At 42.3% G+C, this 27,024-nt stretch overlaps 2 protein-coding genes across 15 annotated transcripts in view; one reads left to right on the top strand and one right to left on the bottom strand.

The window, feature by feature from the left end:
- Positions 1–27,024, top strand: part of CTNNA2 (catenin alpha 2) — a 1,147,855-nt gene that overhangs the window by 778,178 nt on the left and 342,653 nt on the right. The gene's annotated exons all lie outside the window — the stretch shown is intronic.
- On the bottom strand, positions 10,676–26,957 carry LRRTM1 (leucine rich repeat transmembrane neuronal 1). 3 transcript variants are annotated; one of them, XR_010123046.1, is made up of 3 exons: positions 26,468–26,956; positions 24,262–26,195; positions 10,676–11,470 (listed from the first exon to the last, which is right to left on the bottom strand). XR_010123046.1 is itself a non-coding variant. In XM_054474858.2 (2 exons), exon 2 carries the CDS (start codon positions 26,134–26,136, stop codon positions 24,568–24,570), a length of 1,569 nt encoding a protein of 522 aa, XP_054330833.1. In that variant the 5' UTR covers positions 26,137–26,195; positions 26,468–26,885; the 3' UTR covers positions 24,196–24,567. The 3 variants fall into 3 exon arrangements, 2 of the variants coding, with proteins under 2 accessions (XP_054330833.1, XP_054330832.1); XM_054474858.2 differs by lacking the exon at positions 10,676–11,470 and having other exon boundaries at positions 24,196–26,195; positions 26,468–26,885; XM_054474857.2 differs by lacking the exon at positions 10,676–11,470 and having other exon boundaries at positions 24,217–26,195; positions 26,464–26,957.

The following is a 27,024-nucleotide window of genomic DNA, read 5'->3' as shown; positions in this document are numbered from 1 at the left end:
TCCTTGCTTGAATATTTGGTTATAGGGAATTTTTTTTTCCCTATTACCAAATATTTTTTTCCCTTGATTAGACCTGTTCTATTCTTCATCGCTCCTTCTGCTAGAAGGTTCTTCTTTGTCATCAACCAAGTCAACCTTCTGGTAATTTCTCCTCAGAGCCCTGTTCTGCCCTTCATGAAACAGTTACTAGAAGAGTGACAGTTTATTTCATGACCTCTGAGTGTCTACTTTCCCTGGGTTAAGCCAATCTAATTCTTGCCCCCATCCTTGAGTCCATGTGGTTCTGAGTTCCCCATTCATTGATTTTGTCTTTCCAGATTGGGTAGTGGTTAAAAGTGTGTTTTGTGACATCAGATTGTGGTTTGACACCTGCCATTGTCCAGGTGTATACATTAATTAACCACTTTGAACCTCAGTTTCCTCTTCTATGAAGTAGGGATATTAATAATTCCCTCATAGAGTATGGTAAAAATACTATGAAGTAATGTAGGCAAAGCACTTAAGATAGCACCACAAATATGGTAAATATTTGATGTATATGATGTATTATTAAGGGACCATGTCTATTAGCTTTAGCTATAAAAAATAATAAAACAACAAAAAGCTCCCAAACTTTAATATCTTAAAATTAAAATAACTCATGATTCTGGGTGCTGGCAACTTGAGCTAGGCTCAGCTGGAGAGTTCTGCTGATCTTGGGTGGGATCTTTCATGTGTTTTCCACCTACTGGTGGTTGAAGTTCTCACCCATGGTCTGGTGGTTGATTGGCTGCATCTGTGATTCCAGACAGGTGTTCTTGTCATCATCCAGTCAGCCTGTGCTTGTTCACGTGGTGGGGGGCCAGGATTCCCAGGAGCAGCCGGAGGGCATATCCTGCTGCACAAGTGTTTTCCAAGTACCCATTTGTGTCATACTTACTACCATCCTATTGGTGAAAGAAAGTCTAGAGTTGCTGTGGGGCAGCAACTCCAAAGGTCATGGATTAAAGGAGAGAGGAAGAATGGCGTGGCTCATCTGGCAGTCTGCCTCGGACTAAAATTCTCTTTCTAAAATAGTATTTTAAAGGTGCTAGTTTTCATGACTAGCCTGAGTAGTATAGTGAGACCCCATCTCTACTAAAAATTAAAAAATATGTACATCAGTTGGGCACACCTGTGGTTCTAGCTACTTGGAAAGCTGAGGCAGGAGGATCACTTGAACCCAGAGGGTTAAGGCTGCAGTGAGCCATTGTACCACTGCACTCTAGCCTGGGCGACAAAGTGAGTCTCTGTCTCTTAAAAAAAAATTGCCAGTGGAGAATGGATTATTCTATTGGAGACTGAATTTGGTTTTGTTCCCTGGTACATTAATGACTTTTACGTGTGTGTGTGTGTGTGTGTGTGTGTGTGTGAAACAGAGAGAGAGAGAGAAGTGAAGAAATGAAGAAGATAGAATAATGAAGGGAAACTAGGAGGGCCAGCCTGGAGAAACATTCCTGAGGCAAGAGACCTTGATAGCCTCATGCCATCTGGGCAAGAGAACTGAAGGAGGGCCTGCAGCTCTGGCCAGCCCACCTTTCCAGCACTCCAGGTTCTGGTGATATAATGGAGAGAAGGGCCACTAGACTAGTTCTAGAGAGTTATATTTCTTTCATTTGTTCCTTCATGGTGCAAAGACATGTTGAGTGTCTTCTCCAGGATTGGTACTGGCTTGGACACAGTGTCTAGTGCTGCCACTACGATTTTCCAAGTGATCATAGAAAAACCATTTTTCTTTAACATCTGTTTAACGAGGGCATTAGTTTTGTTGATTTCAAAGGCGTCTTACAATTGTGATATTGTACAATTATACAATATTACACTATTTATTTTTTTCCCTTTTAAAGCTTACTCATTTTCTGTCCTGGCTCTTCAGCTCTCAGCTTATTGCTTTGATGGCACCCACCAATGGGCAGAATGAAACACTGACCACAAAAAAGATTTTATCAATAGAGTCAATTTCTGTGGCAGAGGACTTTTCATGATCCCTGCATGGTGTTACATAGAGAGCCTTGAAATGTTCCTTGCCCAAGTGAGAGACAATGGTCAATGCATGGAGATTTCTGTGTCATGGCCTGGACTCCTGGGAGATTTCCCTGATAAAAATAGGTGATTGTCTCACCCTAAGGTAGGAATCAGGCTTTTTTTTTTTTTGTATTTATACCTCTTCTAAAATGACAATATCGGTTAAATTTGGAATAGGAAGAACAGCATTAGCTATGGGATGTTGTGCATTTACTCACCCTCTGTGAGTTTCAGTTTTCTCTTCAGTTCAACAATATTCACCTAACAGTGCTGTTGTAAGAAGTAAATGACATAAAGCTCAATACATGCTAAGGTCAGGGCCTCTGTCCTTGTATGACTTCAAGTAATATTTGTTTTCCTTTTGTCCCTTTACCCCTTTGCTGAGCTGATCAAATAGGATCTTGTGTGCTGGTTGCAGCACTTTGTAAAGTACAAAACAAATAATGAATTATTATTATTGGCACCAGCACATACTCCAGGATTTGAGGAATACCAGAAGATTCTCATTGCTCAGAGGTACCCACCTGTGTTGGAGACAGCACTGGGGATGTACCCAGGTTTTTGCTTCCAGTTTCAAGTTTTGCCAACTGCTGCCTTCTGCTGACTGTTGACCCACTTCCCTGAGGACATCAACCCATAAGTGGGTCTATACATATCCGCTTAAATTCTGGAGCCTTAGGTAGGTAATACAACAAAAACATAGGCACCTACCCTTGATTTAAGCCCTTTAGAGAATGGTACATTTCAATCAAATATTTCAGCCCAGTGGCACTCAGCTTGTGGGTGGGATGGCTAACCTTGGACCTTGTATAATCTTGTGCTGATCTTACACACCTTTTATTTTTTACCTCCTGATATAGATTTGCAAAGGACTCTCAGATAATCATCCACCCTTATCCAAGGCTTTGCTTTCTGCAGTTTCTGTTACCCACAGTCAAGGGTGGTCCAAAAATGTTACATGGAAAATTCCAGAAATAAACAACTCATAAGTTTTAAATTGTATGCTATTCTGAGGAACATGATGGAATCTTGCACTGTCCTGCTCAGTCCTGTCTGAGACATAAATTACCCTTTTGCCCAGCATATCCACATTGTATATGCTCCCTGCCTGTTATTGTATAGGAAAAAAAAAACATGGTGCATATAGGGTTTGACACTATTGTTTCGGACATCTACTGGGGGTCTTAGAATATACTCCTGCCAATAAGGGAGAGAGTATTTCTGAAAGGCATTCAGTGAACACAAAATATTATTTCCTTTGGTGAGTTGATTTTCCCCCTTGGTTTATTTTTGAAATGCTGCAGGGAAACGCCATCATTTCTCTCTGCCTTCTCAAGAGAGCCATAAAATGCTGTTGGCTATTAGCTAAAATGCTGCCTCTTGGTTTCATTGATCTGAAGGGATTTGAGATCCCCAGGGTGACAAGAGATTAATTACACACAAATTATATTCAGAAATGTCCCTGGATACTTGCTCAGGATCTGTGTTGTTAGGGTGGTGCATTGTCAAGGCTCAGGACGGGGTTATGAGCTCATTGGAAATTTAAAGACTAAGTCTGTTCAGCCTGTGGCATGCAGAAGTGACTCACTTCTGGAGGTGAAGTCCTTAGAGCTCATAAAAAGGTCAGCTTCTGAGGGTTTAATCTGGGATGCACAAGTTAGCTTTAAAGGGGGAGAACTTGAGAATAAGGGATTTAATCACTGAAACAGGTCATTAAATGCTTTTAAGAAGTTATTTTCTAAAGAGTGTACATTAGTGTCTGTGGGTATAGTCAAAGGGCAATTTCTCCTTATGTCCTCCAAGCCTTCATACAAAAGCACCTCCTTTCACTGTGCATCTGTCTTTATTCCCTCTCTATTTAGGGCCCCTGGTTCTTACTTTTTTTCCCTTCATTATCTTCAGCTGGACTGACTGAGCAAACTTGCATATGTGGTGTCAAATTCATGCAACTTCAGAAAAGATATATTGAAACAAATCAACACTATGAATTTTGCAGTTGTATAGTTGATTATAGTTTAAAAATTACTATTAATGAAATTACTTAAATATAATACTAATAAATGATTACAAAATTATTATTGATAAAGGCTATATAGTTTTTAAAATATTCTCTAGTATATATGGTTAGTGTAATATAACACATTAAATTCTCTTATCTTTTCAACATTTGAATGGAATAGAGAGAAGTAATGCTAAAGTTGTAAGATAATAGGTTTTTGGAAAGTTTTTTTTTTTAATTTTCACCTTGCAATATAGAACCTGCATGTTCATCTGGCATTGTAGTAGGAAAAGCATGTAGGTGCAGCCTTCATAATGATGCTAGCAACTGTTTCTTATGAAGTGATCCAGTGGATCTTGCTGTCACTTTCATTCTAGGAGTCTTCTATCAGCTAGTGATAAGTCACAGGGAAATGCCAATGGGTTCTGCCACACTAGAGTCTTAAGAAAGACAGCTTAGGCAAATCCCAAAACCTGTGAACCACTTCTACATGAGTTATATTTTCATTCACTTCAAACCATTTCCCTGTTATTTAAATGTTATTTATTTGCTGTTTTTTTTTTTAAGTTTAAAACTTACTTTTCTTGGGCAAATCAGATTTGTAGAATGAGAAAAGCGAGTACATTGTTCCTTAGACATGATTTTTTGATGGCCCTTGGCAAAAAATATGACAATGTAGGCCTCTCAAGTGAAATGTCTCATTACTTAGTTTTGGTAACATAGTACAACTCACATTTACTTCTCATGGTGTAAAATTTCAAATTTAAACAGAAGTAGATAGAATAATACAATGAGCTCTCCTATAGGTATTACCCAGCTGCAACAATATCAACCATGGGCAATCTTATTACATCTAAACCACTGCTGCCTGTCTCCTATTATTTTAAAGCAAATCTCAGATATATGATCTCATAGTAAATATGTATGTGTTTAATCAGTAATAGAAATGTACTTTTAAAATGTAGTCATGTGGCACAATTGTTAATCAAAACAACACCTGTTGCTTACTAGTTATGTCTTGCAATCTTAGAGCTGAGCAAGCTTCTCTAGATGAGTAGACCAGTACCCATTTTAAAACCTGATTTAAAGGGCACTCCAGGTGGTTCAAGTTTTTTTTTTCAGGAAGAAGTAATAGGTAAATAATGGATATTAAAATGAGAAGATATTGGTCAAAATCAGGCAAAATATGGGCTAGTGGATCCTCAAGGTAATAAGCAAGGAATGACAAGTTGCAATTTTTCTTTAAAAGGGAAGCAATTTTATAAGAATTAAATTAAAGAAGGCAGAATTTTGGAGATTGAGGGTGACATTTAAAAAGTCATGTAAATCAATAAAATTGAGGATATAGGTAATTCTTTAGGACAAATAACTAGTTTTAATCATCAAATAAATTGCAAGAGGGGAGAAAAAGAGATGAGTGGTGATTGAGAGACACTTAAAAGACCTTATCAACCAATGACAGTATGAACCCTGTTTGGATTTTGACTCAAACAAACTAAAGGTCAGGGTGCAGGGAAGGGAGAGAATATCAGAGATGTTTGAACACTACCTGGATATTTGATAATATTAAGGAAATGCTGGTTTCAGGTGATGGATATGCTAATTACACTGATTTGATCATTACCAATTGTATATTTGTATTGAAATACCTTTCTATATAATTATTACATGTCAATTTAAAATATAAATTCAAAAAATAATCAAAGGACAAATAGTGAGATAGTATTGGTGTGTGAGACCTACATAAAAAGGGAGTAACCTCATATTAATAAATGCAACCTCAGAGATAGAACCTGAACGTGTTTAAGTTTTCAGTAAGTATTGCTTGATAGGCTAGGGACTTACCCATTTTTCTGGCATTATTTCAATGGGAAGATGTCTCATAAGTTCCAATAGATGATAACAGGTTGGATATGCCTCTGGTTCACCCGAATGCAGCTGAGGGAAGCTAGAAAGAGTGCCCTTGTGCTCTCTTAGAGCTGGAAGGACAGCTAGTCATGCAGGAAGAAGGGCAGTTCTCCAACCACTGCATATGCTGAACATACAGGGAGTGGAAGAATAGAAGATGGGGGGACAAAAGAAGGGTAAGCAAAGGAAGAGATAAGAAAGAAAGGGGATAGGAGGAGAGGGAGAAGGAGGAGGGAAAGAAAAGGGGGCTGACCACTAATAATTATTGAATGGTTTCTTCTAGGCATCATGCCAAGTATTTGACTTGTATTATCTCAATTTCTTTGACCGTGAACAATTAGTGTGAGTAGAATGATCCCATTCATGGCAATCCAAGTGGAAGTGATTCTGCGTTCTTTCTTCAGCAGCAGTGGCAGCAAGAAGCATTATACATTTAGCGGACTACCCAAGTTCTCACTGGATTATTTTAATGCCTTAATAAAGATTTCATGTTTTAAAAGATGAGGATAGTGAATTAACAGTTGAATGGAATTACTAGCTAATTTTTTGGAGGATAAGGGGCCCTAACTCTGGATGGTAAAATACCACCAGATAACACTCTACTCCAAATGCAGAAGTAGTCGCAACTTTCCCAGGCCAATCAATTTTAAAGTAGTCAGTAAAGGAGTAAGATTAACAACTGTCAAGATGTTGGTTGTAGTTTTCAGCTCTGAGCCCTATCCAGAGCAGTTCTTCCAACCTTTCCTTCCCTTGACTGGGCCCAAAAAGGACAGAAGTGGTGGCCTTTTCTCTCTCCATCCTGATACACAGTGGTTCAAACCAGTTTCCTCTTCAGTGCTCTTAATGAAGAGCATTGAATGTGGTTCAATGCAGTTTTCTCTTCATTGCTGACTTTTTCCTCTACTATGAAGCCATCAGTGCCATCCCTCCCATGATCTCTGACATTCAATCACATTTCTTTTTGCATCATCTCTGAGGATTCCTCAGATTCCTAATAGAGGCAGGGCAGGATTCGAACCTGTCCCCAGGGAAATGTCATTTTCCTTTTCTCCTTGGATATTCATTTGCTTCATCCTTTTAGCTTTCCACACATTGCTGTCTCTATCCCACTCCATCTAGAATTTTGTCATGTTGGTTAAGATGATTATGGTTGCATAGATAGATAATTCACTTTCCAATGGTTGAATAATAGTTGTTTATTACTCCACATGGCAATAGATCTAGAGGTGGATCCCCCCAGCTAGACTGTGGAGCACAGTGGAGTCTCTTTCCACTTTCTGCTCTGCTGTCTCACTTAGTCCTAGTGTTTGTTCATTGCAAGAATCAGGAAGTTTCTCTGTAGGCCAAAAAGGAGGGGCTCTTTCTTCTAGACATCACTTTCTTTTTTTTTTTCCTGGAAGTGAAATATTACTCTGAGGTTTCCAAGTAGATGTCCATCCAGCTGGTCATCCATGACCTGGCTTCATGGAAACTGGCAAAACCAGACCATGATGTTTTTAGCCTTTATCGTGGCAGCAGACTGCCATCATGGATGAAGAAGGTGGGGAATGGCAATTGAGTAGATTGCCAGTAGCATCTACCACGCTGGTATCTCTCTTATTGAATTTTCATTCTCGTTCATTCTCTAAGGAAGAGATTCTGCCCTCTTTCTTCAGCAGCAGTGGCAGCAAGAAGCATTATACATTCAGCGGGACTACCCACATTCTCACTGGATTATTTTAATGTCTTAATAAAAGTCAGTGTTATACTCAAATGTGTCCATCCCTGATGACAGTCAACTAACACTTTAAGATCAAGCCTGGGTGTCTTGACATTCTTACCTCAGAGTGATTTCTCTTTTCTTCCAGGGGATCCATGGAGAGGTGAATGGTCATCTTGCTTCTGGTCTTTGTACAAGGGTCATAGTCTGGGGACCAAGTCATTATTCCCAAAATGTTCCTTTATTTTGTCCCAGTGAGCCCACTGGATAAATAGATAAAACTCAGAGAAGCCAGGACTCCCAGTGGGAATGCAAATGAATGTCCCTTCAGAGATGTTCATCAGATAATCAAAGTCTGATGTAGAATTAAATGGTGTCCCGACAGATGAGCCTTCAAATATGAATTGATACAGAATACCAGCAACATTTCAGCCACTGCTATTCACATGTTGTTAGACAGACATGGCTTGTATGATAATAGTCACTGTAATGGGTATAAAATTCCCTATACAACAAAGGTAAAAACATTTCACTTGCCTTTTTATTTTTTCTTTTCAAAATTGCATCTAATCCACTTGATGCTTCCTCTTACCAGGGAAATTGACTGTCAATTTCCATAAGGATTTTCTTACCATGCCAACCCATTTTGATTATGCAGTGGTCCAGGCAGCCCAATATTGGTCCAGAACTCTCGGGAATGGTGCTCTGATCTTCAGGCCACCTGATTTCCACTTACCTGCTCATTGTCTATGTCCACATGGTCCCTTGAATGCAGGCAGAATTGCTACTTTGTGCCGTGTTTGGTTATTGAAGTCTCTTCTGTGGATAGACCCACTGGTGGCCATGACCCAGCCTCCTAAGGAGCCCTCCGTACCCATTCCCCTGTGGAGTCTGCATGTCCAGCAACCTCCTTCAAGTACTTTCTTCTTTCCCCCCCGCCCTCCCGTGAGACGATATTCTCCTCAGAGGGCCTTAGGAAACACTAGTCTGGACTCTGTTCTTTGTATGATGAGTGTAGGGGAAGGATATAAGAGTGGTGAGTTGTTTTCTCACTAACTCATCCTGTTATAGATAGGATATATTCCATATTGAAATGGAATAAAATTAGATTCTGGATTGTCCTGGTGATGAAGTAGCTACTTATAAAATATCGAATCATCACATGCTGTTGAGCATTTTGCTGGTGCGCTTAGCCAGTGTTTCCGTTTCACTTGCCTGCCTCCATGCTCTTGCACATCGTGGACTGTGCTCTTGGGAGACCCTTTTCTTCCATTCTGCATGTCAAATCCCACCCACCTAACTAGACACAGTGTATAGTCCACCTTCTTCTTCAAGCCCTACAAAACTTCTCACACATTCCCTGAATTGAGGAAACCCTTTCCTTTTGCTGTATCATTGGAAGACTTTGCTACACCTGTGTTATAGTATTCATCCTATTCCACCTTTGGTTGTCATTATATATGTGGATGTTGTACCCATTGTATTGGTATGTAAACCCTTTGAGAGGAGGGCTATGTTTTCTTCTTTGTGATTCATCTTCAGTCCTTAGAAACTAACTGAATTGAACTGATACAAATTAGTTGTCCCCTGACCATAAATAGTATATAACAGGACACAAAATATATAGACATGGTACATAAATAAATTAATGATATTAACAATTAAAGGAGATATCGTGAACAGTCCAGAGTTGATTGCTAAGGAGGACAATGACTGTTCTAACACCTTCTGATGGTAAGAGGGAGGACCATGGTGAGCTGAGGGCATCAAGAAAAGCCTCATAGCTGTCTTTACAACTTGAGATGGATATTGTGTCATCATGAAAATTTTACTGAGTAGAAAGAAAAGGAGAGGACAGGGAAGGCATGGAAATAGAGAGAATGATAGAAATGACTTAAGCATCTTTTGGTTATTTTGGGTACATCAGAAAGACTACCATCTTCCCCCCTCCCTTGATACCTTATGTTTTCATCAAACTTTAAAACTTATAAACTGCTGTCACATATACTAGTTTATATGATTCATCTAGTGAGGTCCATAGACTGAATTTCACTCCATTGCAAATAACATTGTAAAGGAGATTCACTGTGTATAGTCAAAACGGACTCCATTGGTAATAGATATGCTTGGTACCAAAAATAATGATGACGAGGATGACACTGATGGTGATGATACTGATGATAGTAATGACACTTACTGAACACTCACTGTGTACCCAGCATGTGCAAACTGTTTTGCATATATTAATACTAAACCTCCCAACACCTTGAAAGTCAAATTTTTAAGCCATCTCTAGATTAATAGGGGTTGAGTCATTTGCCCTGCATCACACAGCTGTTGTTCGGTAGAACTGGGGCTCATATTGAAGTCTGTTTTATTCCAAAGTCCAGTCATTTTTCATTCCCAGAGCCCTAAAGGCTGACAAACATGACAAAGGGAAGAGCACAAGTGTCATCTCATGATATGTGCTTAACTCACACCTTCGATAGGGTACAAATGTAATCTGCATTAACCAGCTCAAAGTTCAGCACCAGGTAAAGGCATTGCATTTACTTAGTGCTTCATCTTATTTGCGAGTACAGATATGTGGGCTTAGGCGATTACCTCCTTAGTTAATGACTTAATTGCCTTTTCAAGATTTGATCTTGATACTCAAATCATCTCCCCGCTACCAACCCTATTTTTGTTGGCACCTCAAAATCCATTTTGGGGCCTTTGTCCTTAGTTGCTGCCCAGGGTCCTCTGGTGATAGCATTCCAAGTGAGGGACATTTACCTGAAAGTGAGGCAAACAGTTAAAACCCCATGGCCTCCTTAACACAGGGATTGAAAACCTCCAAGCGATCACCAGAAATTTATGTTTGCTGTTAGAAAATTGCTTTGGGAAATGATGTGGATCAGAGAAGTAAATTTTCTGTCAAGATTAACTTTAATAGTGAGCAAAGCAGAATTTGGGGGGAGAAAAAAAGATCCCTAGGTGTTTCATCACATTTGTATTAACATTCTTTAATATTTACCACACTCATACTTTTTGAGCCAAACTGTCAGTGAAGGCATTGAGCTACAGAGAAGATTCAGGAATTTCTCTGGAGAGGATACCTTCAGTCTCATTTTACAAACAGAAGCTGTTTATTACAGATGTGCTTCAAACAGCTGGCAGTTGTTGAAAGAATTAAGGTGAAAAATAAAATTCCTAAAAACCCCACCACACATAAACCAGGAATCCACTGCCTCTGGTCTGGCCCAGATTCTTCAGCCTGTTTCCAGAAATTGCTGTTATGCAGTCTGCACAGACGGTGGAGTGCTTGGACTAGGAAGGGAGGGGAGGAAACTTGGCAGGGCACCAGCTTGGAGCTCGATTTTTCTTCTTTTTTATTCCCCCCACAAAGAGCTGGGCCTGGTAGAAAATAAAACAAAAACAGATCCTTTTCCTCTCTCACATCTGCTTTCATCCCAGTTCTTTGGGGTTGGTGGCCCCGGATAAACCAGTGGAGCTCAGCAGGCTGCTCGCTGCTGAATGTGTTGCTGGATTTTGCTGCAGTTCAGTGCTGCTTGGCTGTGAGGTCCAAGAACACTGTTTCTCATGGGCCGACAGATATGGGACCACAGTAGTAGCCTTTGTGTGAGGGTTCAGAAAAACAACGCGTGCACTTTTAAGATGGGAGTAATATGATGCGATAAATGGTTAATTAAGCCGAGATGGACTTCTTTCCCACCTTCTTCCAGAAGTCTCCATTTAAGCTCTTAGAAGATCTAGCAGGTATATGCTGCAGATGAGAGGTCTGCTCAGAGAAGGACTGGGGACTGAATCTGTTGACAGAACTGGGAAGAACCATTATGTTAAAATAAATAAATAAATAAAAGGCAGTCACCTGAGGCAAGTGTCAAAGCATCTGTAGTGGCTAAGGGATTTTTGTAACTTCTCTCTTAACATTCCAGTGGCCATTGACTAACAGAGAGGGTGCTATTCTTCATCCTGTTTACTAATTATTCTGCAATATTACTTGCCCTACTAATCTCTACCCCAGTTCTCGCCTCTTTAGAGATAATTTTTATATTACCGATTTAGTGTTCTCATTAAAGAAACCTCTTAAATCCTCTTCTTAGCTTCTGCCTCTAGGAACCAATTGCTCCTAATGCCATCCACATTTCCCTTGAGGCTATGTTTATAAACATAACATGTCACTCTACTGTGGTGATGGGGCAGGGGTGGGACTAATGCTGATTGAGAATGTACTATTGGCCAGCAATTTGGCCAACTCAACGCACATGTTCTCTGATAATCTTCCTAAAAACCAGCAAGGCAGCCACTGATATGACCATTTTACAGGTGTGGACACCCAGGTTCACAGAATCACACTAGTGACTGCCTAAGGCCACTTAGCCCACTTGGGTCAGTCTGTGTTATATGGTAGGGAAAAAAGTCAACTGACAGGAGGGACTTCTTCCTAATAAGAAGCCAACAGTGTACTTGCCTCCCTGCTCCCCGCTACGGATGATGGAGTAATGAAGGACTTAATTTACAGCGGTGACCAAGAGCAGGAATTTAAATCCCTGTGGAGGAGAGTTTGAAGGATATGGCCCTCAAAAGTCACTGTGTGTGAGGGGACAACCACAGAGCTCAGGTCCTCATCACTCTCCTCCCACTGCCTTAAATCTTTGTGTAGGACCTCACAATTTTTGAAGTTCTGTCACTCACATGATCTCATTTGATCCTTACCAGATCCTTGTGAAGCAGGCTGAGCAAGGATTGTTTTCTGAATTTTATAGACAAGGGAATTGAGGTCCAGAAAAGTGCTGATTTGTCTAAGCCAGCAAATGGCAGAAGCTCTGTCTAGTTAATTCCATGCCAGATAGTTTTTTAGTACATCATGAAGCCTCCAAATAAAGACAACTCTGGGATGTGTTGAGTGCAGAAGGAACTGATAAGACAAAGTCCCTCACATGAAACTGTCCAAATATTCTCAGTCCTGGTTTGGAATACTGAAGTACCCAAACTTCCTTGACCTTCTCATTTCTTCCCCAGTGATTACCATGGGTAAGAAAAAAACAGCAAAAAGTAAAAGCATCACGGGAACCTCACCAACCTCACCATGGTGAGGTTGGTGAGGTTCCCGTGATGCTTTTACTTTTTGCTGTTTTTTTTCTCCCACATGGTAATCATTATCTAGCTCAGTGTTTCCCAGCCATTTTTTTTCATTCTCCCACCGCCCCCTTGAAAATACTACTTAGACATTTTTTTCCTAATTACTCCCCCTCCCTGAAATCTTAATACCACAGATACGTTGTATATCTTTTTATGTACTATATGTATATCTGTGTTTTACCCCCAAAATTAGTACAATTTATTTCACCCACATAAGAAACAATGTTTGCTCCCTCAGTGCCATTTTGCTCTTGTGAATGCCTGGTGTAGCTCATAACTGTGAATTCAGAAAAAAGAAAAGAAGGAAGGAAGGATGGAGGGAGGGAAAGAAAAAATGAAGGGAGAGTAGAAAACAAACAAACAATAAAACAAGCCAGCAATGACATAAAACACTAAACTGACGATGTCCTCAATTTCCCAACAGCTCTAGCATTCCCTGCTAGCATAGATTCAAGTACTGGGGTTTCACTATGGCCAAAGCATTGCCAATATTTCTGTCCAAAGCTGGGACGGAGCATGCTTTAATCATTCTGTGAGTGAATCCCAAAGAACAAGGTGTGGCTTGAAACACATTCAACTTTTGGTATCTCAATTCCCTAGTTGCAAAAGAGAATGTTCCCTCTGACCAAAGATAGTTTTTCCTTGTGGGATTTAGTAGATATCTAAAGACGCTGGAGTCTTTCCCTTGGGGGAAGTTCATCGCTTTGCCTGTTGATAAGTTTGCCTGTTAGCAAAGGAGAATGCATAGAAAGTTACTCTTACTTTTATTTTCTCCTCCTTAACTTCATACCCTGCCTAATAAATTGGAGAACTTGAAGGAAAGTCAGAATTCACCACTACAGACCTAAGAAAGAAAGGCCTGGACAGGTGGAACTGACTTGCTCAAGGGCCAGGAGCAAATTAGTGTCAAAGCTGGGACATGGAGTTTGCCTCTTGATACAGGTCCTCCTCTGCCAGAAGAAAGGGTCAACCTCAGATGTGTACTTCATCGTCTGTTAAATTTCCTTGAGCAGCATCCAACTATGGCTGTGAGTACACAAAGAAAAAGCTTCTTTAAATAAACACCAGCAAATCTGCTTCAGCCGAAGATGTATGCTTAGTGTCCCGGGGGCCAGTATGATTTAATATTGCCAATATTAAATAAGAGTTTGGGAGCTGGATAACAATTGCAAGCTGGGTAGCAGTTTTTCACCTCCAGAAATTGACTACAGATAGCAAACAGCTCAGATGTGGAAATGAGTTTTTCCACATCACCAGAAGGCCCATGTAGCTGGCTGCTAGCCTTCAGCTCCTATGAAAACTGGAAGATATGTGTGCACAAATGTGTGTGCACATGGCCACGTGTATTCCAGAATCAGGTTCACCAGGGCTGCCAGATCACAGTGGTAAAGGCAAGTCACTAAAGAACCAGAACAAAGTCAGTGAGTGGTGTATGGGCTAAGGCCTGGCCAGTTAGAAAGCTGGGAAGGAAGCCATGTGTAGTCTTTGCAACTCCAGACTTCACTGCCTCCATATCCCTCTTTTAGGCCCAGTGCTTTCAGGAATTCAGGTTTTTGAGTCTCATCCTATCACAGAAGAAAATGGTGACAGTCTAGCTTTGCAGGATGACAATCCTGGTTACACCCTGGTTCAACCCCTTCCTGGCTATGTGACCTTGTTTTGTTTATCTTTTATTTAGAAAACACTTATCTAGTACTTGCCACATGCCAGACACCATTCTAAGCACTTTATAAGGAATAGCTCTTTCATTCTCACTAACAATGGGCTTAATTCTTATAACAACCCTATAAATATAGGTTATATATTATATATATAATATAATATAATATAATATAGATGAAGGAACTGAGGATCAGAAAGGTTAAGTGCCTTGCCAAAGTCACTCAACCAGAATTTGAACCCAAGGAATGTGTCTCCCTTGACACATCCTACCATGGTAAGTGACCTTGGGCAAGTTGTTGACCCCCCAACCTCAGTTTACCTGTTTGCACAGGGAGGATGCTAATACTACTCTGAACAAGGAGGGATGAAGGCTTTTTGCAGGGCTTAAATGAAAAAATCTTAAGGATTTCACAGGTTGCCAGGCACCTAGCAAGTAAAATATATGATTAACACTCCTATAGGTGGAGGTCACGTTTCATAAATGGATCAGGAAGAAGTGGAGGCCTCTTCTGCATACTCTCATGGTGAGTCTGATAGGCCTATGCCAGCAGAGTCCTCTTGAGAATGCCTCACCTTCACAGGTGCGATCATTTATAAGTTAAATCGTTCTATTGTTCACTCCGCAAATGTTGACTTAAGCTCTGAACAAGAAATGTTGTGCTACTTTGATTGAATGAGTTGAGCAATATAATCAGAAGTTAAAAGCATCTGAGTGATATGTTATCATTAGTGGCATTTCAGTTATAATGTAGTTTCTTCTTTTCTTTCCTACAGCATGTTTGCTCTTTTTTTTTGTACCTTTATGATTTTTGAAATAATATGCAAAAAAGATCAGTATGAAACACTCAGATAAAAAATGGCCTGGACAGCAAAGCAGTGCTGCTGCATTCTGAGAAGTCCCATTATTTTTAGAACAAAAATTAAAAAAAAAAAAGAAACACAGTCTCAGTTGCAGGGAAATATAGATTTCACCATAAATGCAATCACTATGGAGCAGAGACAGTGAGGCAAAATAACAGAGTGAGTGGTTGTTCTGCAGCTGAGGGACAAATGACAGAATTGCCTTGGCCAGCTGAAGACAGATTGTTGCATTGTTCCATTAATTGTGTGTAACTTGGCTTTTCCAGACCTTTCTGTGGCAGACTAATCCAGCTCTGTGTGCTGCTGAGCCATCTCACTTTTACTGAAGGCTGCCTACAATATCTCTGAGATAGAGAGCCCTGCTACACATAGTTTGCAATATTGAGAGTTCTTCACTGAGGATAAATATGCTGATGGTGAACACCTAAAAATATGTGATTTTTAAAGAGGACTTTGGTTTAAGGAGGTAAAATATGACAGAAGATCCAGTCTTTATCCTGGCTTTACTTTAAGCCCCATAAACTGTTGACTAATCTGCTCTTGTAAGAGCATTCACTTGTGTTGTTTCATTTAAGGGGAACAAGGTCAGATGTCCTGGCCATATGTATGCCACCCGTCTGTTTAAGTGCCTGAAATTCCAGCATTAGAGTGATTTCCTTTGTATATTTCCCCCAAAGATCCTTGTTTAAGTTGCAAAAATCCCCGGAGTAGAATTATCACCACTCCACCGATCAGTGTTCTACTAGGATTTATGTTTACATTCTTGGAAGAGCTGGTGGCAAATCTGTGGATGCAGTGGACTGAGTGGAAAGGGAATATTTTGGTGTTAGGGGTATTTGGAAAGAATTGATGCCTATTTGGCTGTCTCCTGGGTGTCATGGAGTCTCCTTTGGCAAAGAAAAGAGTGTCAGGCTTGGGATTGGGGTGGAGACACAGAGGGGCAGTGGTGAAACTATGATGTCAAACTTCGTAACTGCAGGACTTCAGTTGCAGGAGGTGTAGGAGCCTGTGTGCAATGGGTTTTCCAGGAATCCTCCTAAAGAAGTTATTGATTTGTATATTTTGAGCAGGACTGGCTTTACCTCATAATGACACAACCAATCAGAGAAGGAAAGGAAGGTGGTAGAGGGAGAAGGACCCAGAATTTAGAAGAGACATTTCTCAGTGCCAGCCTAGCACTAAAAATGACCTTGGGCAAGCTACTGAACCTTTTCAGATTTGAGTCTTCTTGTCTTAAAAATGGGACAAGTTTATGTCTGCCTTGTGAAATTATTGGGAGAGTAAAAACAAATATAAGAATAATTCTAAACAGCACTTTGTAAACTAGAGTGCTCAGAGACTAATTCTAAGTACACCGATGCTTGCACGTCTTTCTTCTATCAGTGCCACCAGATGGAGTCAATGGCAGGAGGTGGGAAGGTGACTCCCTTCTCCCTGCCATGTAGCCCATGTAATCTGACATCATGGAGCCCTGATCCCATGGAACCCAGGCACCAGCCAACCATATATTTTTAAAGAGCTGCAGTCAGACTTTTGGATCTTGTAGATTGCTGAGTTGTCCATGCTGTGAGTAGGTAACCTGCTAGCTCAGTGCTTCTCAGCCTTGGCTAAACTTTGGAATCACCTGGGAAGCTTAAATAATAACAATAATAATAATAATAATAATAATAATAATAATTTTCCTCACCAAGGCCACACCCCAGACCAGTTAACTCACAATCTGTTGAGGGTGGGGTCCAGAAGTCAGTATTTATTGAGGCTCCCAAGTGGTTCCAGTGTGCAGCCAGGGTTGACAAGCACTCTGCTAGCTGAGCAATAGAGAAATAAGATGCAGCTAGAGAACTAATTCCTTCTTCTCATAACATGAGGGAAAATAACTTTGCAACATTACATGAAGAACAGACAAATAGCTAACCTGGTGGACCAGAATAAAGAAATGATTGAAAAGGATTGAGGAGTCAGTGTAATCACAGCTGCTTATGATAACTTGAGTAGCATAAAACACAGATCTTGAAACTCTCTCCTCTTCCTCTCTTTTTCTTTTTCCTTTCTGTTTTGTTTTGTTCTCTTTTCTCCTCTCATCTCCTGCTCCCTCCCACCTTGCCTTTTTTTCTTCTCAATCTCTCTTTCTCTCTCTTTCCCTCCCATCCCATACCCCATTTTACTAGAAAGGTCTGTCAACTCCTAATATCCATTGTGGCCACTTACAATGTAGTATGTCATTTTGAGAGTCCTGAACAAATTTTTTTTTTTTAATGGGTAGGGGGCTACTTCACAGCACATCCCTGTGTCTCAGGTCTCATGTGCGGGTGAGTGTGTGTGTCCTCTCTAGGATTCCCTTTCATCTCTTCCTGCATATTCTAAAAACCCGATTCTCCCACCCATACATGCCTGAGCTTTCTCATCTTCTCCTCTGTTTTCCAGCATGTCCACCTACTTCTCTGAAGCCCCTGACTCTCAGTGAATTTTTTTTAACCTATATCTGCTCATTAATATTCAGGCAAGCCTGATGAATCAGAATGTCTGGAGGAATAGGAATTCAGGGGAATTTTAATTTTCTGGTTAAGTGACACTCTCTTGAAAACCACTTTTGTTTCAGGTTTTATTGTGGGGAAAAAATGGTAAAATAGAAGCTCCAAACTGGAAAGGTTCTTAGGGAATATCTGGAAGAATCCTTCTAAAAGTAGACACAGAGACCAATTGCAGTAAGATGATTAACAGATGATCCCAGGCATGTAAATGACAGTACTATGTCTAAAGATGATGACTCCTGACTTCTAGACCCTATTTCTTCCAGAGCGCTTAACTTGACCTGCCCTACAGAAATGTTATGATTAACCAGAACCAAATGTGAATTATATTCTTTTAAGTGAATTCTCTAGTTCCTTATAATTTCATCTGTCCATGAACCTCGCTCATCTGTGTTGCCTGTCTGTCCCCAGATGGATTTCAGTTTGCAATTCTTGTATCTCTAGACTATCCTGTTTCTAAGGACTGAGATCATTTCCCTAAATATGTGCACCCTACTCACCAGACTGAGCACACTGATTTTTTTCTAGCTTATTTTTTTTTAGTTTTTTACAATTATTGCGGGTACATAGTAGATGCATAAATTTATGGGGTACATGAGATATTTTGATAGAGGCATGCAATGTGTAATAATTGCATCATGGAAAATGAGGTATCTATCACCTCGAGCATTTATTTTTTAGCACACTGATTTTTAAAATAGAGGTTCATCACTACCTCACATACATTACATTTTTGGTTGGGGAAAAAGAAGGCACAGGCTGGTGGATTGGATTTGTTCAGACTGCAGAACCCCTCCTGGAAGGAATATCAAGTTTCTCATTTTCCTTCTTGTTAATTAAATCTCCACTGTTAACTTGATTTTTTTCCCCTGTTTCCGAAATGAGGTATTGCTAAAGAAAAAGTGGGTCAATTGAGGGTTCTGACTAGTTTTGTCCTAGTTAATTTAAGTTTTGCCATATGTTCTTTGAGAAGCATGTGTTAACTATGTGTTAACTTTTGCTGATTATCAGCGAACCTAAGGGCTTTTAATTTAGATTTCCAGTTACCTGGCAAGAGAAAGACTTAAAAGGAATAAGTCTAGGTAAATCTAAAACTAACTCAGAAGTAAGACCACTCCTTGTAAAGCTGAAGCACAGCATGATGCTTTAGATAGCACCATTACTTTCTGTCGTGGAGCAGGGTTTTTCAACTTCAGCACTCTTGACATTATAGGTCAAATAATTATTTGATGTGGGGGATGTCCTTTGCTTGTAGGATGTTTCACAGTATCCAGACATCTACCCACTGGATACCAGTAGCACCATCTCACCCATGCATAAAAATTTTAAATGTCTTCAGACACAAACAAGTAAATGTCCACTGGGTGGCAAATTTGCCCCTGGCTGAGAACCACTACCATAGACACATGATCCATTTAATCACTAAGGAAGAAATGCAGATAAATCCCTGACAATAACATATGGATGTCTATACTTTACTCTCTCTCAGTCTAAAATCCTATTTTAAGGGGTTGGACTGAATGTACTGGCCATTTCTTCTCCTGGAACCCCGGAGAAGTCTCCTCCATTGGCAGAGTCCTGCATTGCCCAATTACCAGTCACCAGAGCAAACAAGTCGTGGTCAGCATTCCTGGATTTGAGCATTGTGCCCATGGCATTCAACAAGAATGTGTTGAGCATGTGTCCTGTTCCCAGTCTAGTTCTAGGCTCTTTGTTAGGTGTAGGAGTGGAGGGACAACCATTGAAGGAATAAAGAAACAAGGTGTAGTGAAAAGGCCACCAAGTCAATTAGCACATCACAGTGCTTCCAGTCACTGTCTGGGTGACTTTGCACAATGTACCTGACCTCTGTAAGCCTCAGGTTCTTCATGTGAAGATATGGTTGCTAGCACCTCCCTCACTTATTGTGATCTAGATAAAGGCACCATACCAGCGACCGCTCAGTAAATTGTATTTCTCCATCTCATTTATATCTTTGTCTAAACTGTGAGAATGCAATTGCCAGGCCCTTCACTTTGAGAAAAAAAAGCAAAGGTCTTCAGAAATTGTGTCCAGTTGAGCAAGGCCAGGAGATGGTGCCCAATCAGAAGTAAGAATTTTGCCTCCTGAATCCCAGAAAAGAAAAAAAAATCAGAGTAGAGCATTCTTTAATGGAAAAATATGTTTCTTAACCCTGAGGTGGACAATACTCTCAAAAAATATATTCCCATTTGCTGGCTCTTCCCACTAGATAGCAGGTTACACTCTGCTGTGGCATAAGGAGCCCAGAAGTTCCCCAGCCTGCAAAGCATCTACCTACTCATTAACTAATGCCTGAAAATACCATCAGCCATATCAGTCCTTCATATCTTAACCGTCACTGATTTTATCAGATCCTTTCATGAATAAAAGTTTGATTATGAAGAAGAAAGTATTAGGGTAATTAGTGCTAGAAGGTAGTTACATAATGGTCACCTGCCTGCGTGTGTATGTGTGTGTGTGTGTGGGGGGGGTGGTTATATATGTATGTGTGTGTGGTACTATGTGGTTTTATATATATATATACACACACACACACACATATGTGTGTGCGTGTTTGTGTGTGTGCTGTTATATATACAGAGATAGATTGAGAGGTAGGAGTGTGTGTGTATATTTCAGAAGCAGATTTAATGGTCATATTCTAGCTAATTCCTTTTTTTTTGACATTCTAAACCTATCTCAAAATATATTTCAGAAGCACATTTAATGGTCATATTCTAGCTAATTCCTTTTTATTTGACATTCTGTCAATGGCAGACCCAAATCAGCCAACATCACCACTCATCTAGAGGAGATGATTTATGTTTATTTTGACTACCCTGAAACATTATGACACTCTTGCTCCAAAACAGATATAATTTCTGGTTCTTTGATAATTTTCTTTGTGAGAGGGGTATGTGATGATGTTCCTTCTACCATCTCATGTGATCCATCAATGCCCTTTTCTACTGGGCCATGTCAGATAGACTAGGCATCAAACTTGCTGACAGGTCGACTAAAATAAGCCAGAAACACAAGTGGCCCCTAATCCTACCAGAGATCTGTGTGTACTTGCTTGGAAAACTTGGGAGGAATAACAAGTGGCATTTGCCCCTCTGATTACTTACACATACTCATAAATGTGTTGTTGATGCTAAATCATACCAAATGTCTGCCTTCTTGAAGGCAGAGAGAAAAGATAGGGCACTCTTATACTTTGATGAGTTCAGAAGAATATTTTTAAATGGTTGAGAAAACTATTTCCTTTTACTGGAATAACCTTTCCTTTGTAATGGCAACTTTGTAGTCTTGGGAGTATGGGCTGCATTGTGGGTAGGTGGTCTCAACTATTAATATCAAGGCTAAGATCTGAGCATCAGGGACTGCCTATTTTTTCTGAGTGCAGCAAAGGACAGGTCTCATTTAACCTGCTTCCTCTGTTCCAACCTAAAAAACTACTAGGTCTAAGACTGGTGTGAGAGTGTCATTTGTCATGTGAAAAGACTTTTTTTCTATATAAATATTCGAAAAACCTCAATACCATTGCTGAACTTTAATCAGCTGGGAAGGTACTGCAAATGGAGGGTCAATCCATCACAATGCCCAGGACGAGACGTGAACTGTGGCCTTAAGTTCTTTTCAGATAGCACAGGATAATGAGATTAGCACCCTCTGTGGGAAGAATAAAAAAAAGGTGCTACACCTTTAAAAATTAGATTCTCGTGTAAATGCTTAGTAGTTTGCTTAGAGGGGTCAGAGCAAGTTTCTTGAAGCTTAAAGATTAATTAATTTGAGAAAGAAAAGATTTCAAGTGTTACAAAACCTTAGTTAAAACTACCACCTTCCCTTATTCCTGCCATTTCCCCCCACCTCCCCCCACCAATCTCCAGAGCTAGAGGCACACAGGCATGAAATGATGTGAGCTAAATTCCTGTTTGTGTAGACAACATTTGCTTGCCTACAAAGACACACAACGCAGAAACATACAGACACACACACAAAGTAAGAACATAGCTTTCTATGGTCATCATTTGCTCTTAAGCTCCCACATTGCAGATTCCTCTTTCCAATGGTTCTTCATGAAATGCGTATGGACTTAAGATCTTCCACATACATGACGTTTAATCATGGCGGGGTGGGAGGTATAGCATAAAACAAAGCACGATTATTCTCTCTCTTTCTTATGGCCACCTTGAAACAAGAAGAGTGAAAGATAAAAATGTCTTGGGGATAGGAGATAAACTACAGTTTCCAATATTCAGATTTCTAGAGGGTAGGAGGGGACTTGTGGTTCTGATGCTTGCCAGAAAGGTTTTGCTTCTGAAAGCTTTCCCTGTAAGCACACCCACACAGCTCTTTAATGCACCAAGCCAAAGCAGCGTTGGGCGCTGGATTCCTGTAGCCTTCCTATGAGATGGTTAAGTTCACGGAATCCAAGGAGCCCTCCTTCAGTTGCTACAATTTTTTTTTTTCTAAAAAAGGTATGCCGTCTTCTAGAGGAGGTCGCTTTAGTAGGGTTTTAGGTAAGGCACATCCCTGAGAGAATCTTTTTCCTGCTACCCCTGCTCTCAGAGTGGTATGCTATTTAGAAAGGCAAACCCAAATGATTATGCTTAAATTCAAAACCCCCTCCTCAAAGTTATCAAACAAAGCACCTCTCTTCTAGAACACTAACAGTCTGAATGGGTGTCATGTGCATGATGTGTGTCATAATGTCACGTTTTAATTATAAATAAAGCAAGATGAAGTTTCCTGGCCAGGAAAAATGAGCTGGGGTGTTGGGGGGGGGGTGTGTGTGTGTGTGTAAGAAGCTGTCTCCCAGGGCTTAACATCTTAAAAGACATTTGCAAAATATTTCTCTTGAAAGAGACTCTTAGAAATACTATTTTTAGGCATACTGGTTTCTCCATAGGTAAAAGAGAAACCTACCACCAGCCCTTAGCTTAAGGAAACCTTCTGGTGATACCATTCTGCATTTCAAAAAGCTGATTTTGCCTCCTAAGATTGGTAGCTGGAGACATTTGCATTTTGGGGGATGGTAGTGTGTGGTTCCCCATCCCCCCATCCCTCTTCCTGCTATTTGGACTTCTCTCTCAAAAAAAAGGAAAAACAAAAACAGAAAGATGCAACTCTTTAGTGTCAGTTAGAGAGGGAAGAGAAAGACTTAGGGACGTGGGCTACATTGGTTCAGCATCTGTCATCCATGACAGTTTATTTCAATCATACATTTGCTTAAATTGTCATCTGATGAAGGAGCCCTCCGTCCAATGCACACAGCCTTCCCCTTCCCGTCTCTGCACCCACTAACTGCCACTACCACCACCTCCTCACTCTTTAGTTCAATAGAAACTGAAATCTCAACGATGGACCTGGAAACCTATAGGGGTGAGAAGGAGCAATCATCAATCTCAACACAGAAAAAAGAAATAGGGAAAGCAAGCATTACACAAAAGGGCAATCTGAGAAGAGGCAGCTTTTCTGTCCTGGGTTAACAAATTATTCCCATCTCAGAAATATGCAAACACAGGATCAAACGATTTATCTTCTCCCACTCTCCCCACCCCATCACTGCTCTGTCACCTCTGCCCCTAAAGTCTCTTGCTACAAGTCATTACCCTGCAGGCATTCATCCTGAGGTAGGTTTTTCTCCTCATTCCCCATAGAAACTAGGAATGTGCTGTCACTGTTTGGGAGCCTAAGCTTGCTGCAGTCTTAGCAATGTGCTCCAGAAGCACAGCTTTCAGCCCTGAACATCGGGATTCTGCCTCCTTCCCCTCAGCCAGACCAAAGAGAGCAGTGAGCTGAGGGGTTCCCTTTAACAGGGGGTACAAGAAGGGCACAAATGCTACTAAGTCTGGTGAATCAAAGACTCAGGAGAATTAAGAACAGGTGGCATTTGGGGATGAGATTTTGAGTTGATTTGAAAGATGGTTACATTAAGTGCAAAAATGTTTCGTGTTCCTAGGAGAAACTGTCTGGCATTGCCTTTTAAAAACCATTTGCAATGCTCTCTGCTTTAAAGGCTGAGTAAGGGTGCCCAGTCCTCAGTCCACCTCTCAGTTGCCTGAAGGTGGTTAGATTGCACTGTCCCTGCCCCAGTAATATAAAGGGTCTTGCTGTTTTTCTTTTTCTAGTCCTTACACATGTGGAGTAAATTAATATAAATCATTAATCTGATAAGCTTTCTTTGCGCTTCTTTAAAATTTCAAATTGAATCTGACTACCTTGCTCCTGGATTTTCCTTCTGGCCCCTGGACAACTCCCCTCCCCACCCACCAAGGAAATTTTAACTGTTGCTTTTCTTGTAACACAGGTAACAATTCATTTAGGTTACACCAGTCTGTAAAAACTGTAAGTGCTATTTTATTTTAAACATTTTAGTTTACAAAAAAAAAAAAATCAATGATTGGTACCTTTTTTACACTCTCAGATTCCTGAATATGGACAGATCTTCAAAGGGAGGAAGGAGTTCTCATATGAAATTTAAGATAGACTGTCCTGAAGGTTGTGGGGTGGGGTTTTTTGTTGTGTTTTAATTCGTTTTTGTTTTTAAGACACAATAAAGCTAAAATGTCAAGTCTCTGGGAGAGATCCCCTTAAAGTTTCAGTCAAGGAGCATATCAGAGCACAGACAAGGAGACCCCAGCCTGGTGCCCGCCGGCCCGTCCCGGCTGCCCAGGCGTATTTGGTAGCGCATGGGTTGAGAGCCACTGGGACAATCACACCTCGCATTCCCTCGCGGGCTGCTGGTGGCAGGTACACGAGCCATACTCGTTGATGATCACCAGGGCTCCCTCAATGTGGTTCGGTTTGTAATCAACGTAGTATTCCTGGGCAGACATGGCAGCCATCTGATGCATGGTCTGTTTCTGCTTTTGCTTCCTGCGCTGCGTGACAAAGCACTGTCTGAGCTGCCTGAGGCTGGCTGGGAAACACTTCCAGGATACGTAGAGCACCAGGACCACGATGAGGAAGGAGAAGATGAGGGCCATGGTGCCCGTGACCACCTTGTGGATCTGCACGGCGTTCTCGGCGTGCTCGCCGCCTGGGAGAGCCACGGTGGCAGGCTCGAATGTGCCGTCGTGCTGCCCCTCCCCGCCGTCCGCGAGCGTGGTGGCCGAGCTGGCAGGGGGCCCCAGATCACTGCGGTTGGTGACGGCCGAGAGCAGGTGGCCGCTGGTGGGCTCGGCCCCATCCTCGCACAGGTGGAAGGCGTACACGGCGTCCAGGACGTCCTCGCCCTGTGCGTACTCCGGGCTGGCGCACTGCAAGTTGCCATCGTAGCGCCCCTGGAAGTTGCTGAGCCACGAGGCTAGGGCACACACGTTGCGCCCGCAGTCCCACAGGTTCCCGGCCAGGGTGATGCTTGTCAGGGACTTCCAAGAGTTGAGGATCCGGGGCTCGATGTAGGTGAGGCGGTTGGAGTCCAGCTGCAGGGACTGCAGGTGCGGCACGGTCTCGAACACATGGGGCTCCATGTATTCGATCTCGTTGCCCGACAAGTCCATTTTCTTCAGGTTCCAAACCCAGTCCAGCGAGCTGACCACAATGGCCACCTTGTTCCTCCGCAGGCAGAGCGAGTGCAGGGAGATGAGGCGCGGGAAGTGGGCGAAGTTCACCTTGACCAAGTCGTTATGCTCGAGGTGCAGCTCGGTGAGCTTAAACAAGCCGGCGAAAGAGTTGCGCGCCAGACTCTTGAGCTGATTGTATCCGATGTCGAGAAACTTGAGGCTGCGGCAGTCCTGGAAGATGCGCACGGGCACAAACTGGATGGCGTTGGCTCTCATATGCAGCGTGGTGAGCTTCCGCAGCCCGTGGAAGAGGTCGGGCGCGAGCGCCTGCAGCTTGTTGTACGAGAGGTCCACGCTGCGCAGGTTGGGCATGGGCCGGAAGGTGGTGTTGGGCAGTTGGGTGATCTGGTTGGAACTCAGCGTGAGTTCCTTAACTCGGCGCAGTTTCTGAAAGGCGTCCCCCTGCACCGAGCAGATGTGATTGTGATCCAGATAGAGCCACGTGAGCTGCATTAACCCCGTGAACTGGCCGGCGCGCAGCTCCGAGAGGCTGTTGTAGCGCAGGGACAAGCCCAGCAGGCCGGACAGGTTGTGGGGCGCCTCGGTGAGGTTGAGCGCCTCGCAGTACAGCAGCCGCCCCTCGCACCGGCACAGCTGCGGGCACCCGCTGGGGGCGGCGGGCAGCATCTGAAAGCAGGCCCCCAGCAGACACAAGACCACCCCCGAGGGCCTCCTCAGCAGCCAGTATAGACAGAGACCGAGCAGCAGGAAATCCATTAGCGAGAATCTTTCCAGAGAGACTGGAGAATGTCCATTGGAAGCGCTCGGTCAGAAATCTACATCATATTTTATTCCGAGGGAGGGGAAGCGGGGGAGGGGGAGAAAAGGGCAAAAAATCAAATAAATACATAGAAATAAAGAAGGACCCCCCTCCCCAAAAACCACACGTTCACCTCTAAGCATGCAGAAAGCTGGGCAGCATAGAAAGTTCACAGCCACGGAAAGATCAAAGAGATGGTGATTTGGTCCATGTTAGATGCTGCAGCAAAGAAAAGGGAGGAAAAAAAAATCTTCGGGAAAGAATTTAATTAAAAAGTGTCTTACCCACCCTTTTCCAGAGAGTGACAACCTCCATTCAGCTGCTCCCTTTGTGTGCAGGCTAATTATATGCAGGGCGAGAGAAGACCCCTCTGTGTTTCCGAGGCAGCCCCGGTCCGCGGCCGGCGGATCTGGCAGGCGCACAATGTCTCACTTTGCTGCTCGGCTCGGGGCTGCAAGGGCGGCCGGCGAGGCGGGGAGGCGACTTCTAGGACCCGCAAGTTTCCCAACTACGTGCCGGAGCCCGAGCTTCGCCTTCCTGCCGCCTTCCTTTCCCTCTGCAGTTCGGACTGTGACGTTGTGGGGGAAAAAAACTCCAAACTCGGGGCTCGCGACTCCCCAGGATTTGACAGTCTGGTTAATGTCCGTCATTGGAAACGACCACTGACCGGCGCCACCTTTTACTCCGCGGAGACAGCCTGCCATTCGCGCCCCGGGCAGCTGCAGAGAGCGGGCTCACTCATGCTTTGCGGGCGGCGGGCGGTGGGGAGGTGCGGGCGGCGGCGCGGGGAGCGGCGAGCGGCGCCCGGGCTCCTTCCCTCCACCAGGCAGTGTGCGGCGCGAGCT

Source organism: Pongo pygmaeus, chromosome 12 (genome assembly GCF_028885625.2).
Source record: "Pongo pygmaeus isolate AG05252 chromosome 12, NHGRI_mPonPyg2-v2.0_pri, whole genome shotgun sequence".
In the NCBI taxonomy this organism is placed as follows: domain Eukaryota; kingdom Metazoa; phylum Chordata; class Mammalia; order Primates; family Hominidae; genus Pongo; species Pongo pygmaeus.
This window is presented reverse-complemented; position numbering and strand designations above follow the sequence as displayed.